Source organism: Anguilla rostrata, chromosome 15 (assembly GCF_018555375.3).
Source record: "Anguilla rostrata isolate EN2019 chromosome 15, ASM1855537v3, whole genome shotgun sequence".
NCBI lineage: Eukaryota > Metazoa > Chordata > Actinopteri > Anguilliformes > Anguillidae > Anguilla > Anguilla rostrata.
The window spans coordinates 6,204,877-6,221,119 of NC_057947.1; the positions used below are offsets into that span (position 1 = coordinate 6,204,877).

The 16,243-nt window shown below is 50.9% G+C and overlaps 1 protein-coding gene across 2 annotated transcripts; it reads left to right on the plus strand.

Moving 5' to 3' along the window:
• Positions 1-464: 464 nt before the first annotated feature.
• Positions 465-14,044, plus strand: nme9 (NME/NM23 family member 9). Of its 2 annotated transcripts, none has more exons than XM_064311143.1 (19): positions 465-797; positions 888-945; positions 1,636-1,739; positions 2,021-2,092; positions 2,345-2,461; positions 2,584-2,659; positions 2,754-2,836; positions 2,942-3,034; positions 6,270-6,424; positions 6,882-7,081; positions 7,631-7,775; positions 8,479-8,586; positions 8,854-9,005; positions 10,321-10,465; positions 11,840-12,057; positions 12,535-12,588; positions 12,707-12,835; positions 12,937-13,110; positions 13,390-13,596. In XM_064311143.1, exons 1-19 carry the CDS (start codon positions 765-767, stop codon positions 13,401-13,403), a joined length of 2,130 nt encoding a protein of 709 aa, XP_064167213.1. In that variant the 5' UTR covers positions 465-764; the 3' UTR covers positions 13,404-13,596. The 2 variants fall into 2 exon arrangements, with proteins under 2 accessions (XP_064167213.1, XP_064167214.1); XM_064311144.1 differs by lacking the exon at positions 13,390-13,596 and adding an exon at positions 13,624-14,044 and having other exon boundaries at positions 466-797; positions 12,937-13,104.
• The last annotated feature ends 2,199 nt before the right edge of the window (positions 14,045-16,243 follow it).

Sequence of the window (16,243 nt, forward strand, 5' to 3'; positions counted from 1 at the left end):
AGACGTTACTGCCCCCTGTCAGTCGCAGAGAGTATTGCGATTTAAATGAATATCCATCAGCCATTGACTATATCCTACCTACATCAGTACATAACGTTTAGATCTGAATGTAGGTTTCACTGAAGTATTTTCTACACAAATCTAATCGTTATTGTGTAACAGAAATATGTCTATACTGTGTACAACATTAGCCATCTATTTAGTATACTGCTTTAAAAGCCATGAAGCAAAACCTCGAGAGCAATGTGGAACTGGCACGGCACCATGAAAGAAGACACTGAAAGCTTGAATCCTGCGTTCGACAACCACCGTGTTTTGAGCAAAATAATGCAGCCCCCTAAAATATTCAGCTTTTCAAATGATAATGTGCAAAAAATACGCCCCGCCGCACTACTAAATGTTAGCAACATGGACGTTGAACATTGTGCGAAAGAACAATCACGTGGCGTGAAACTGCTAGGCAACAAGGACGCCAAACAAATCTGCTTCTTTCTTACTCGCGTACAGCAAAGGAATTGATATTTATAAAGTACAGTCAGTTTAAGAACACGTCGCAGCTTTAAGGGTACTGTTGTGCTCATTAAGCTATGCATTTATTTGACAGAATTATGCACGAACGAACACTTTTAAAGCTGGAATTTAATCTTATAAACGCCGTTATTCCAGCCTGGCCATACAAATGATTCAAGCGTTCAACATCTAGAACGTGACTTTACTTCTTTTTTTCTTATTCTATTTTTCCCCCCTAAAAACGAATAGTTTCAATGGCTGGCAAAAAGAAAGAAGTGAGTTTGCAGGTACGTAGAAGTTCTTGCCTGGTTTTCTCATTGCTTTGCATATTATTATGCAAAAATAAAATAGTGATTTCTTTGTACATATATTTGCAGATGACTGTCACGAACCAAGAGCAATGGGATGAAATGCTAACGATAAAGGGGCTGAATGGTAAGGATTTGGCTTGACTGAGTACATGCAGCAGTAGGCCTTCTGTAACTTACGTCTTTAATAAAGTACTGAAAGCTACATTTCCCTTAACAACGATTGTTTTGTTATTGCATTGCCTTCTGTAGATGTCTGGCAGAAAAAGTGATACCAGTTTTTTCCAACGTCCGTCTTCTTGATTTGAGTATTACTATAGCTGAACTATATTAGCCGTGACAGTATTTATTTACTTGGTCACACTGTAAAACACAGTGCACTCAGTTTTATATATCGTTTTATAATGCCATTATGTGGCAGCCAAATGGCGGTAACAAGGTTTCTTTTTATTGAAAGTTTTCGAGTGTATGCAGTGGGTCTGCACAGGTTTCGCCCCACAGCTAAGGTAGTAACACATTATTGGTTTAAAAGTTCACTTTTCAGTGGCATTATTTAATACCTTACAACCCCAATTTAAGCCAATCATGTCAGCGATGTAAGACTCACTGACTGCATCCCGTTTTAGAATAGATAGTTATTCAATTTTGACGTATCCATCTATATTTAAGTTCACATAAGTTTACAAGCAAATCCGACTGAAATATTGTACCTTGTCTCCTGCTGCCATCTTGTGTGTGATTTCAGTATCACACAGTGGTACGGCATGTGTGTAACTCGTAAGGCGAATCAGCATCAGTTGTGTTCTTTTCCCGACAGTGGTCGATGTGTATCAGCAATGGTGTGGTCCCTGCCGCGCTGTCGTCAGCCTTTTCCGGAAAGTGAAGAACGAGTTGGGGGATGACCTGTTGCATTTTAGCACGGTAGCGCCGCGTTTTGTTGGTTAAATAAGAAAAGTCTTTCGAAGGCAAAATAATTCTTTTAAAAAAATCATACAGCAATGTTTGTATTGAATGTAAACAACAGTTCAACACCACTTTTGCTATTCAATATAAAGTTCAATACAAATTCTAAAAATGATAAGCACTGTAAACTGGCTGATAGTTGAGAACTGGCTTTAAATGCAAGTTTAGATGGTTTCAGTGCTGGAAATGCTTAGGCTGTTGCTTCCAGATTTTGCCATAATTGTGTACACCCTTTTCAGGCAGAAGCAGACAGCATTGATGCCCTGGAGAAGTACAGGGGAAAGTGTGAACCTACATTTCTGTTCTACGGAGTGAGTGTTGCCTCAGAATTATTTACTGCAATGCAGAGGGGCAGGCAGCATGTGTACATGGGCTTATGAATAATTAATTCATCAGTAAGGTAGTTAAATTATTTATTCATTGATATACAGTAATCATCATATTAAGTCTGCCAATACGCTCATGGTTGTGAGGGCATATTTGTGGGGTTGCAGCTCAGGGGTTTTGATGGTGTGTTTGTGTAGTGCGAGTACGGACGTGTGATAGTGTCTGCATGTGGTTAGGGTGGAGAACTGGTTGCCTTCTTGCGAGGGGCAAATGCTCCTCTCCTGCAGAAGATGGTGTTGGAGGAGCTGACCAAGGAGAAGAAGGTTCTGGAACAGGGAGCAGAGCGCAGGGCGGTGAGACACACACACACACAACCACACACACATGCGCAAGCTCACGTATGTATGTGAAACGCATATTCACTTGTCGTCTGTGCTTGACTGGCTCACTTCTTCAATATTATTTCGCTTTTGAGGTGAAAGATGAAGGTCTGATGGAGGAGGAAGAAGAAGAGGTCGTTGACAATGAGCAAAGTGATGAAGATGTGCTCGGTATGGCATATGCCGGTTCGGTTCCGGTGTTTTTTCTTTGTGTTACGTGGGCCCGTTATCGGAAACCGTGATTGTTTTATTTGCCTGTCCGTAGTTCCTGCCAGCAAATCATACACAGTGGCGATCGTAAAACCGGACGCCGTTGCGCATGGCAAAGCTAATGAAATCATAATGAAGGTATGACCGGCGAGTGTAGGCTTGGATTTCGAGATATGTGAACAAAAACGCTCTCTCCTGCCCCATGTAAGTGATGCCACGTGATTGGCTCTCTCCTGTCGGCAGATCCAGGAGGCGGGCTTCGAGATCCTTGCCCACGAGGAGCGAGCTCTGAGCGAGGCGGAGTCGCGGGATTTCTACCGGCACAAGGCCGCCGAGGTAAAGGGGGAGACGGGGGACCCCAGAGACGCTGCGCAGGGAGAACGTCAGCCCCCTGCGGGCGGAGTAAATGTCAGCGGAGATGGAGACTCCCTGAGCGTCCTCCAGCAGGAGCAGGAGGCTAACACTCACGCACACAGGGCTGGAGGCTAACCCTCACTGGAGGAAGCTCACTCTGACACACACAGGGCTGGAGGCTAAGTCTCACACACACCGGGCAGGAGGCTAACCCTCACACACACAGGGCTGGAGGCTAACCCTCACACACACAGGGCTGGGGGCTAACCCTCACACACACAGGGCAGGAGGCTAACCCTCACACACACAGGGCAGGAGGCTAACCCTCACACACACAGGGCAGGAGGCTAACCCTCACAGGAGGAAGCTCACTCTCACACACACAGGGCAGGAGGCTAACCCTCACACACACAGGGCAGGAGGCTAACCCTCACACACACAGGGCAGGAGGCTAACCCTCACAGGAGGAAGCTCACTCTCACACACACAGGGCAGGAGGCTAACCCTCACACACACAGGGCTGGAGGCTAACCCTCACTGGAGGAAGCTCACTCTCACACACACAGGGCTGGGGGCTAACCCTCACTGGAGGAAGCTCACTCTCACACACACAGGGCTGGGGGCTAACCCTCACAGGAGGAAGCTCACTCTCACACACACAGGGCAGGAGGCTAACCCTCACACACACAGGGCAGGAGGCTAACCCTCACAGGAGGAAGCTCACTCTCACACACACAGGGCAGGAGGCTAACTCTCACACACACAGGGCAGGAGGCTAACCCTCACACACACAGGGCTGGAGGCTAACCCTCACTGGAGGAAGCTCACTCTCACACACACAGGGCAGGAGGCTAACCCTCACACACACAGGGCTGGAGGCTAACCCTCACTGGAGGAAGCTCACTCTCACACACACAGGGCTGGGGGCTAACCCTCACTGGAGGAAGCTCACTCTCACACACACAGGGCTGGGGGCTAACCCTCACTGGAGGAGGCTAACCCTCACACACACAGGGCTGGAGGCTAACCCTCACTGGAGGAAGCTCACTCTCACACACACAGGGCTGGGGGCTAACCCTCACTGGAGGAAGCTCACTCTCACACACACAGGGCTGGAGGCTAAGTCTCACAGGAGGAAGCTCACTCTCACACACACAGGGCAGGCTGGAGGCTAACTCTCACAGGAGGAAGCTCACTCTCACACACACAGGGCTGGACGCTAACCCTCACTGGAGGAAGCTCACTCTCACACACACAGGGCTGGGGGCTAACCCTCACTGGAGGAAGCTCACTCTCACACACACAGGGCTGGGGGCTAACCCTCACTGGAGGAAGCTCACCCTCACACACACAGGGCTGGAGGCTAAGTCTCACAGGAGGAAGCTCACCCTCACACACACAGGGCTGGAGGGTAACTCTCACAGGAGGAAGCTCACTCTCACACACACAGGGCAGGCTGGAGGCTAACCCTCACTGGAGGAAGCTCACTCTCACACACACAGGGCAGGCTGGAGGCTAACCCTCACTGGAGGAAGCTCACCCTCACACACACGGGGCTGGAGGCTAACCCTCACTGGAGGAAGCTGACTCTCACACACACAGGGCTGGAGGCTAAGTCTCACAGGAGGAAGCTCACTCTCACACACACAGGGCAGGCTGGAGGCTAACCCTCACTGGAGGAAGCTCACCCTCACACACACAGGGCTGGAGGCTAACTCTCACAGGAGGAAGCTCACTCTCACACACACACAGGGCTGGAGGCTAACCCTCACTGGAGGAAGCTCACCCTCACACTCACAGGGCAGGCTGGAGGCTAACTCTCACAGGAGGAAGTTCACCCTCACACACACAGGGCTGGGGGCTAACCCTCACTGGAGGAAGCTCACCCTCACTCACACAGGGCTGGAGGCTAAGTCTCACAGGAGGAAGCTCACTCTCACACACACAGGGCTGGAGGGTAACCCTCACAGGAGGAAGCTCACTCTGACACACACAGGGCTGGAGGCTAAGTCTCACAGGAGGAAGCTCACTCTCACACACACAGGGCTGGAGGCTAACCCTCACAGGAGGAAGCTCACTCTCACACACACAGGGCTGGAGGCTAACTCTCACAGGAGGAAGCTCACTCTCACACACACAGGGCTGGAGGGTAACCCTCACAGGAGGAAGCTCACTCTCACACACACAGGGCTGGAGGCTAAGTCTCACAGGAGGAAGCTCACCCTCACACACACAGGGCTGGAGGCTAACCCTCACAGGAGGAAGCTCACCCTCACACACACAGGGCAGGCTGGAGGCTAACTCTCACAGGAGGAAGCTCACTCTCACACACACAGGGCTGGAGGCTAACTCTCACAGGAGGAAGCTCACCCTCACACACACAGGGCTGGAGGCTAACTCTCACAGGAGGAAGCTCACTCTCACACACACAGGGCTGGAGGCTAACTCTCACAGGAGGAAGCTCACTCTCACACACACAGGGCTGGAGGCTAACTCTCACAGGAGGAAGCTCACTCTCACACACACAGGGCAGGCTGGAGGCTAACTCTCACAGGAGGAAGCTCACTCTCACACACACAGGGCAGGCTGGAGGCTAACTCTCACAGGAGGAAGCTCACTCTCACACACACAGGGCAGGCTGGAGGCTCAGCCCTTTCCAGCCCTTCAAACAGCGTTGCTAACTGAACGCATGTGTTGCTCTCGTTTGCCACGTAAACAAGCAGTAAACCAGGACTGGCTGCACAGTCAGTTCAAAATAACCCACGGCAGGGTTGCGTGATCTGGTCTTGACACAAATCAGAGAGGCTGTTGTGGATTCTTTTCATACAACTACACAACCAGATGTGGTTTATCCAGCCATTGTCTATACCATGGTGTGTGTCATCATTGTTGTGATGAAGTCATTGATTGAATGCACAGTTGAAACAGAATGTTGAACTTGCTTGTGATGCTGATGAGGTCACTTTTGCGGGAACTGCTGCATTGTCGTGCATTACATCATACTGTCTGGTCAGGTCATAGAAAAACCCCTCTTAACCAATCAGAATCAAGTATTTAACCAAGAGCTGGTGTAATACAGGGTGTATGTGGCAGACCTGTCCAGAAATGTGACTTATACTGCATGCTGGAGCTCCCCTCTGGTGCTCTGGAGGATGCTGGGAGAACGAGGCTGGTCCCCTGCTCACTGGTGGGTGGGCGTGTGTGGTTCGGTTCACAGCCTTGCTACGAGGAGCTGGTGCAGTTCATGTCCAGCGGCCCCTGCCACGTCCTGGTGGTGTCCAGCCAGGAGGGGTCTGATGATGTCATCCCAGCATGGCGGGAGTTCATTGGTCCAGCGGATGCCGAAGAGGCCAGGAGAGACAAGCCAGAGAGGTGTGCTTCTGCGAGAGAGAAGAGAAATGCATCCTGTTCCTGCCTGCACACACATGCACATGTACATACACACACACACATACACACATTATATAAGATATATAAAGTGTACATATGATAGTATACTGTATATAGTATATATAGTACTCAGAATCTGCACTCTGTCTTTCAATTCTGTGGTTTTACATTTTAGGACATAACTAACCGTCATATAATCCTTACCAAGTCCTAACAATAGCTGCTTCTAACCTCGAGGCAAATAATACGAAATTGATTTTACTTTGTCATTATTTATTCAATCAAAAATAAGCCAGCACGCTGAGGCCCACTGTGGAAGAAGCGCATCCTACTGCTTACGTTTCGATTAAGAAATCAATTAGCACCAGGCGCTGCTACTCCATCGCTTGCTCGTACAGGCGCTAGCGCGTCAGGCTGTGTTCCCCTCGCCTCTCTCCAGCTTAAGGGCCCAGTACGGCACGGAGACGCTCTTCAACGCCGTGCACGGCAGCGACGACAGTGACCGGGCCAGCAGGGAGCTGGCCTTCTTCTTCCCCAACTTCAGGACCGGCTCCGCCCTGGGCCAGGCCGGGGCGGAGGAGGACCCCGCCGAACGGACACTGGCTATCATTCGTCCCGAGGCGGCCAGAGAGCACAGAGGTGGGGCAGAGGGGAGAGTCGCACGCCGGGCCACAGAGGTGTACAGCGTACAAAATGCTAGAGGGTTCACATTTAATCAAGTGACTAAGAAGCGTAGGGGCTCTGTTCCTTTCTGTTGGGTTCGTACCAGCATTAGGAGTGAAGTGTCTTCAGGTGAAGGGTGGTGCAGTGGGTAGCACTGTCGCCTCACAGGAAGAAGGCTTGGGCATTTCTGTGCGGAGTATGCATGTTCTCCCCGTGTCCGTGTGGGTTTCCTCCAGGTACTCCGGCTTCCTCCCACAGTCCAAAGACATGCAGGTAGGCTAATTGGCAGGTAGACTCTAAATTGCCCATAAGTATGAGTGCATGGGTGAATGATTAGTGAATGGGTGTGTGTGCACTCCGATAGATTGGCAACCTGTCCAGGGTGTATTCCTGCCTCTGGCCCAATGCGTTCTGGGATAGGCTCCAGCACCCCCCACGGCCCTGACGGCCCGGGTTAAATAATGGATGGACAGGTGTCTCTGTGAGGAAGCCGAAGGTGACGGTGTCTCCATTTGGTCTCCGCAGAAGAGATCCTCTTTCGCATCCAGGAGGCGGGCTTCGCCATCGCCCTGCAGAAGGAGGTGGTGCTGACGGAGGAGCAGGTCAGGCAGTTCTACAGCCAGCACACGGAGGAGGACTACTTCCCCGCACTCCTCCAAAACATGACCAGGTAACCGCGCCACCATCGCAGCAGCACGTAGAAGCATCCCTGGTTGGCCGCTCAACCACTCCGTCGTCCAATAGAAACACGGCCGGGTGGCAATAAGAGTGCTCCCGCACCACAAACAGGCACAACCTGGCAACCATACAGCCACTCCATATTCATATGGAAGCATTGACCTTACAGCTGCTCTAACTTCATTGGGTAAACGCAGAGCCACTTCTGCCTGCACCACCAACCAGAAGAGTAAGGGGGCCGTAGACCCATTCTGTCACCGTACAGAAACAACAGGGTTATCACAGTTAGTTCAGCGGTGCAGAGAAACAAAGTATCCAAACTCCACACTACCAGCAAGTCGGGCCAAGCACTGCACCAAGGGTGCAGTGTTTTAGAGAAAACAGTTTGCGTCATAAGTAGCTTTCAGTAATCAGATCTGGTCCCCGAGAGTCTTGATGGTCTGCAGATATTCGAAAACCAATTTTGTCATCGATAAGGAAACGCAGCGGAAACGTATCTGCATCGGCCTGCGCCTAAAGCAAATAATAAAAGGTTGATATTAAACTTTGCTTTCTTTCCAAACGCAAACAACCGATAAGACATTTTTGGCTCGGTACATTGACCCTGGAGAAAACTTTTTAGAATAAACTTTTTAGAAGAAATGCATCCTTGTAACACGGGTGTTCTGTCCCTCTGTCCGTGTGTCTGTCCGCAGCGGGCCCGTGCTGGCCCTCGCATTGGTCCGGACGGGAGCCGTCGAGCGCTGGAGGGACATGCTGGGGCCCAAAAATGTCACCAGGGCCAAGGAGGAGGAGCCTGAAAGGTGCGACCGGACAATCTCTCACGTTGTGATTGGACAGCGACGCTTTGTGTGAAACCCATAGTGGGGTCTCCCATTAGTCTCTCACTCTAAACGCTTGAGAAACAAAAAGATGTCACTCCTGCAGCAGAGCGTTATGATTTGTTAAAACCCCTGGTGGTGGCGGCTCCGCCCACTTTACCGTCTGGCCGCTGCTTCGTAAACGCGCCGCTCGGCGTGGGGTTACGGCGCGAGGGTCATGTGACCTCTGCCCTCGGCTTCGTCCCCCAGCCTGCGGGCGAGGTTCGCCCCGGAGGACGACCCCGTCAACCAGCTCCACGGCAGCGGAAGCCCGGAGGAGGCGGAGCGGGAACTCGGGTTCTTCTTCCCCCGCGAGCACACGCTGGCCGTCATCAAGCCCGACGCCCTGGAGGAGCACAGAGGTGCGCTCGCCGTGCGGGGGGGGGGGGGGGCGGCCTCTCGGCGGCCACACTGCCCAATCCCAGCCCGCCGCTCGCGCGTCAGAGTCTTTTCACTTCTCACCTTCTGACCTTTCTTCTTCTAACCCTGAAAATCAATATCGCACTTCTTTTACAATAAACAGAGGATCAGAGCCAAAAAATGTATTTCTGAACGTGTCCAAACAGTTTGAGCACAGAACGACCCTTTGCTCTCATCTCTTCGCTCTTTGCGTGGGGGAATAGCTGGAATAGATTTAGAGGAGGAAGAGATTTTATGGTTAAACTGATGATCGCACTCAGTCCATTTTCACTTATTTTGCTTGATTAATGCTTAGCAGAATAGCAGAATCGAATAGCAGAATCGTCAATGTTTATTGGCTGGGGGATTCAGGAGAGCAGAATCTGGCCATGTCTCAGCCCAAGGCTGGGGTAAAACTTGAGTCACGCATACGATTTAGTCTCAAATTATTGGCCTTCACTGAACTAATTCTGTGTATCATTTTCAATAAGATGTGTTTTCCAATTATAACAAGACAAGAAAGAGTCTCGTTACAACGAGGTAGGAAAGTATACTTGTTATAATAATATCTTTTCTTGTTATAATGACATTTGAAAGTTTGTTTCAACAGAATCGTCTTCTTGTTATAACCAGATTCGTTGTTATATCGTCCTAACGAGAACAGGATCTTGTTATAACGAGAAGTTTCTCATTATAATAAGACACTGAGTGGAAAATAGTTTCTCACGGTGCAGCACTTGCTTGCATCTAATGATTATTGGACTGTATAGATTTACACTTTGCTTTCAGTTCCAGAGAGCAGCGTCGACAACGTAAATATCAGTTCATCTGCAAATGCAGCCTAAAGGCTGAAATTTCACGCTTCTGTATGAGGTCTTGGTCTCCAGCCTATTTAATGCTTTAAATTCAAAACTTGCGCAAAATATGCAATTAGTGCCAATCCGCCTCATTAAATTACACATTTTTTTTAACGATTAGTTTGATTTTTTTTCTTCTAAATACAATCCCTTATCATTTAGGTTCCCGAATGCGGATGTGAAAAATTGGAAAGCTACTGCTAGACACAATTAAGATAAGAGGAATTAGCTGCCAGTGGAACCCAGGTCCTTCGGATAACCGCTGTGGCTTTTAATCAAAGGAGAGCAAACAAAAAACAGTCCGAGGGCCGTGATTGGTGTAGAGGCGAGCGCTCTGTCGCTCGCGCCTCAGACCCACGAGGCCCTGGGTTTTGAGGCGCGGGAGCTGAGAGCCTGCCCGTGTGACCCCCCCGTCCCGCAGAGGAGATCCTGCGGCGCGTCCGCGAGGCCGGCTTCGCCGTCACCCGCGCCAAGGAGACCGTCCTGTCCCGGGAGATGGCCGAGGAGTTCTACCGGGAGCACCGGGACAAGCCCTTCTTCGGCCAGCTGGTGGAGTTCATGTCCCGGTGAGGTGGGGGGGGGGGTGGGGGGGTGGGCGCGGTGCTCGCAGCCCCGTAGCGCCACCGCTATATCCACCGTGTTACAGCGGAGTGGCCATTTTAGCCCACAGATTACATTAGAGGCATTTAGCAGACGCTCTTATCCAGAGGGACTTACACATAGCATTTATATCGCATCCCTTTATACACACTATACTACACTGCCGCCCACATTACTACTAGATCACCACCACAGACACAGTGATGGGGGGGGGTTTCTCTGGGCCAGTCTGTCTTTCCAACGCCTTTAACAATTCTAGCCACCGACAATTACATACATTACGCTTTAGCACGCCTTATCCAGAGCGACTTACAATTTTTGCATATTTTCCCGTGCGCGGTAATCATCCTCCTTTTGATATATGGCTATTATGAAATGAATAAATTCCACACATTCATTGTTTCGTATGAAATTGAAATGTGCTGGCAGGCCATTGCGTCTTCCATTAATGTCTCTTTAATGAGATTACCAAGTCGAAAAGTAGACTTGAAAGGGAGTACCGAATATTAATAAGTATCCATCTCACGTCGTGTGACAAAAGCCGTGTCTTACGCCTAGTTCTCATTCTCATAATGAAGGCAGTTACGCAAGCGCTCAGACCGACTGCTGAAGGGCCGGGCTTTCCGGTCCGGGGAACTTTCTGTTCTTTTGTTTGACCCGTTTTTGGCCTTTAATGAAAATCTGATGGGTTTGTCCGCATACAAAACACATTTCAATTAGAATCCGTCCGGGGATAGTTTCCATGTCTCCGAATCCCGGTGACGGTGATCTTGAGAAAGATAATTGCTGTGTGAATTCGTATTGAACAATGCATCCGTGAATCACCAGCTTAGAGCGAGAGCTGAGCCATTTCCCCCGTAGGCCGGATGCACTCACGGCCTCTACCATGTCTGCCTCTCTACAAGGACCCTCGCTATCGTGCCCTGGTTCAATGTCGAGCAGCATCAGCTCCTAATAGACATTGACATACAAATGACGTCAGTGAGAAGCTTATTGCGTGATCTAGTTGCTGGGCAAATGCATCGAGCGGAATCCGTAGCGTACGTTTAAACCAGTCATAGAGGTGGGTGTTCTAATGGGGTTCGGATTTAATCTGTCCTATGTAGTTTGCCCATGTGTGTAACGGTAGTGACTTGTCTGGAAGTTGAACATGCATCCTTCCGGTGCCTATCTCAGTGCCTCACCATAGTTCACTGATGGGGATACAGCGCTAAGGGGGGTGTAGTGAAGGCTAATGCTCCGGAGGTTTAGGGTGTTCTGGGGCTAGTAGCACGTTGCTCCCGCTCAGAGCGCAGTGTGCTCACACTCTCCCCTGCGGCCCCCCGCTCCGGGGTCCCCAGGGGCCCCTGCCTGCTGATGGCCCTCGCCAAGGAGAACGCCGTGGAGGAGTGGAGAGCCATGATGGGCCCCGCCGACCCCGCCCGGGCGAAGGAGGAGGCCCCGGACTCCCTGAGGGCCCGCTTCGCCGCCGACGTCCTGCGGAACGCCGTCCACGGCTCCTCCAGCCGGGAGCACGCCAGTGCGAAGATCCGCTTCGTCTTCGGGGACATCCAATCAGGTGGGGACGTCAGCGGCGACGGTGGGGGGCGGCCACGCCCCTCCGAGGTCCCGCCGTTTCAGAACAGCCCGTTATAGAGCTCAGTGCTGCTTAACACGGGCTTAGCACGCACATTCATCAGGACTTTCAATCACAAGGGCGTTTCACGAGGGTAACTTTTACCGAAACGACTGGCGCGCCGCCTCAGGGCCGCTCCCTTGATTCCCGAGTTTTAGCGATCGGCGTTCATTTTTAATGTTCTTCCGCGTAGCCGCTGCTAAACTGTTTGAGCAGCTAATCGCACAGAGGGGGGCGGGAGCCCTGCCAACGCTAAGGTGTTCTGACAAGGCTGCCAACCTCGATCAGCCGTCGGCGGACCTGCCGGGGAACAGCCAGCCAGCCGCCCGAGAGGAAGCGGGTCGCACGGACGAGCGCTCGACGATTGCAGCCCCTTGTTTTCCCTGAATTTCATTTTGAGACGCGCGGTTTCCTTTGCAGACCAGGGACCCGAGCTGGGCAGGGAGGACCGTGCGGAGGAGGCTAAAATTAACGGTGAGAGAAAAGTGTTATAAAGTAATAAAAGCTGTGCACTGCTCCAACCGGCTCCAAGCTGAGGAACAGGCAGTGTACTGTAACTGCTGATGAAGCTGACTAGGTTGTTTCCCTGCAGGACTGGAGTCAGACATCCCCCCTGGTGACCCCAGTGTCACAGAGCCCCCCGAGCCCGCCCCGGGGGAGAGCCGCGAAGCAGGAAGTGAGGAGGAACAATCACAGCCCGGCGGCCAAAGCGCCCAAGAAGGTAGGCGAACTGCAGCCGTTGTTCTTAAAGTGACAGCGTGTTTGTTTTGGGCACCCATAAGAAACACATTTCATCAGGGTTCTCTGCCCCTTGTAATGCAGAGGCAGAGGCAGCACCGGACCCGGGCGCTGAAACAGGAAGTGGAAATGGCCCACAGGAGGACGCCCTGAGCGCTGAGCACAGCGAGAACCCCCAAAATTCACACAAGGGGGACCCCGGAGGCCCGCCAGGTGAAGGGCACCACAACACCCACAGCCCAGCAGGGGAAGGTGAGGGTTATTAATGAGCAGTAGCCATATAGATGGCAGTTGAGGGCCTGGGGTTGTTACCTTAAGGTTGCAGGTTCAAATCCCTGGTGGGCAGCTGTTACTGTACTGTACCCTTAAGCAAAGCGTCGTTGCTTAACTTAGTTTCCTTATTTATTCGGTGAGTGAGATGCAAATTTACATGCGTTGTGAGGTGCAAAAAGCCGTGTGCTGTCCCCATGGATAACACTGTCTGGTAAGAAATTGAATTTGCTGCAGGATATTTACATAATTTCCTGTGATGTATAGGAAAGCCTGTCTGAACCACAGGCTGCAGAAATGCAGGACCCTGGACAGGACCAAGGCAAAATGCAGGCTTAAATCTTCTGAATGTGTCAAGATCTTTATACATGACAGTTGGAATAAGTGCTACACGCTGTTTTGCTCGCGTGGATTTTATGCCCTCGAATAAGCTGAAATCTGTTATTGACCTGCTCGTATTGTCTGATAATTCGGTCATGGAACACACGTCTTTTGTGACAGAAACGCCTCCGCCTTGACCTGACGGGCCTTGGAAGGCACCATCTGGAAACGTCTCGGGAAGAATGCAGCGAGGAAACAGGAAGGTGTCTTCGCATCAAAAATGAATCACGATACGTATCTTCCTCAGACAGAGCAGCACGCTGTAAATTCAGTAGGCCACTTTAGAATGTCTAATTTCTTCATGTGAAGGAGGTCAAGAGGAAGTCCTGCGGTTGCCACGGTGCACATGTCTTCCTGTCTGATTGTCTGCCTCTCGACAATATACTGTAAAGTATCATTTGGTGAAACTCAGTGAAATTGCACGGGGAAATTTGAAAGAACAAGGCTGTTTTTTGCAGGATGTTAATTGCAGCTGAGGTATGCACTGCAGGCTACACAATCACAGTACTGCAAATTAAAATCATGTTCTATTGTGTTGTTACCTTGAAAGTGTCCATTTATCCAGGTAAGCCGGAGAAAATGAAACGTGCTTCACTTGCTCCAAATTGTATTTCACGACGTGAGTCACACGAGTCTGATTCAATAAACTCAAACTGGTTTTCAGACGGTGCGTGTTTATTGTAGGTTGCGGAGTTTTCTGTCACTCAGAATACGTATACTGCCGTGCAGGTAGAGCTGCTCTGTCACAGAGCGTGCGTGAGAGTGAACGCGCACCCGTGTCAAACGATACCTTTTCCTCAATTACTGTTTGAAAGCCGACAAAGGATGAATTTTGGTTTGCCAGATTATGAGTCACCCATTAGAGCCCATTAGAGTATTTAAATGAGAACTGTGCTTTCCCTGCGCGCGCATGCTGATCTGGTGTGCTAATAGCTCTGAGTGATGCCCTAGATGTAGAGGGGGAAAGGGGAGCGGCTGGCGGACAGATGGACCGAGAAATAATAGTACATTTCAGAGGCTTAGCGCTAATGCGAGTAAAAGCCACTAACGTAGCTAAAGCAGGGTTTTTTTTCCTCTGTTCCGTCTCCATTAAAATCGGCAGATGTCCGAGCCCCTTTTGCCGGTCAGGCGTTCGCCGGTCCTGCGCTCCAGGCCTTGTGTAAAATCTGCAGCCGCCTTGCAATGTCAGTGTTTTTTTTTGTTTTTCAGCGAGGCCCGTTGTTAGCCCTTTGTTAGCCCGATTAGCCCTTTGTTAGCCCGATTCCCGCCTCTGAGCCGTCGATCGTGAGCGATGGCCGCATCGAGGCTCCGCGTCCTAAGCATGGCGATAAACGGCATCGGGCGTGCCGGCCCCGTTCTGGGGGGGGTATCTGCTCGACGGCCCAGGAGGACCCGCTGGCTCTCGTTCACGGACGCGCTAGCACGCCGCGTGACAGCAGATGGCAGGGGGCGGGGCCTCGGCACGGACGTGAGGTTCATTTGACGAGCCCCGCCCCCACCCCCACCCCCACCCCACCCCCTCGTTCTCGCCAGCGGGGCCGTGACTCGCGGTCAAAAATGGGGGGACGGCACTTCGTCAGCGTCACCTCAGCGCGCGATCGATCAATCCCACGCTGCCCGTTTTCGGACACAACGGCGCTCCGTCCGCTCCGTCTCCTCCGCTCGCCAGCGACTCCGCGGAGGCCTGCGCCCTGCCATGTTACCGCCACGGCTGGCCATTGATTTACTGTATATTACCTTCACCATGCCACCGAGCGCTCGGACTGATTTACAGCGCGCTGCCTTTAGGTTCTGCCGAAGAAAAAAAATAAGGTGAAATTCCAGTCAGGCTACAGGGTGGATTCAGGCGACGGAGCAGCGGGTCGGGAGTAACCGCGGCGGCTAATTGCTTTCGTTAATGTGACACGCTGGCGCTGTGTTAATCATCGGGAGTGCGCCGCTGTGCGGAGAGTAAAGCGCTGTCGTTTGTGAACGGAATCGTTCGCTGATTAAACTGTTCGGTCAAACGCTTCAACTTTCGTTTTGATGCATCACGACTGAAACGTAACTTATAATGCCCCTTGCGCTTGTGCCACACGGCAGCTGAATTAGTCATGAAAAAATTTACATTTTTTTTTTTAAAGACGCCTCTCCCGCTTCAGAACAGAGACCGTGTGAACTGTAGAAGGTCGCCAGTGCTTGCTCCTCATTATATGGAAATGGTGCAGCTTCCATCACCAGCATACAGGAAGTGTGTCACAGAAATCAGCTCTAGATTGCTACGTTAATTTGGCAGATGGACAGCCGAATCACCTGAAATCCCAGCATGCAATTAATACATTAAACTGGTCAGTTGAAGTCATATCTAGTGCACTGAGCCTAAACCCAGGCAAGGAGCTCACCCTAAAGGCCCAGGAACACTGGGACTGTTCTAGCTGACCCCACATGTACTTAGAACTGCAGGGTCAATAGCATGAGCTAAACAGGCAAGGAGCAAATAGGAGAAGGAGAGACGAGGGAGAGACAGAGATAGAGAGAAGAGAGAGAGAGGGAGAAGACAGAGATAGAGAGAAGAGAGAGAGAGGGAGAAGACAGAGATGGAGAAGGAGAGAGAGGAAAGAGAAGTAGACGATACTAAGAGAAGGAATCATTACACTAGAATAAAGATAAAAAATAAAAAAACTGAGAAATGCAGTTTATTAACCACCGTATCAAACCAAAAACAACAGCAAAAAGGGAAAAAATAAATAAACCCTAGTCA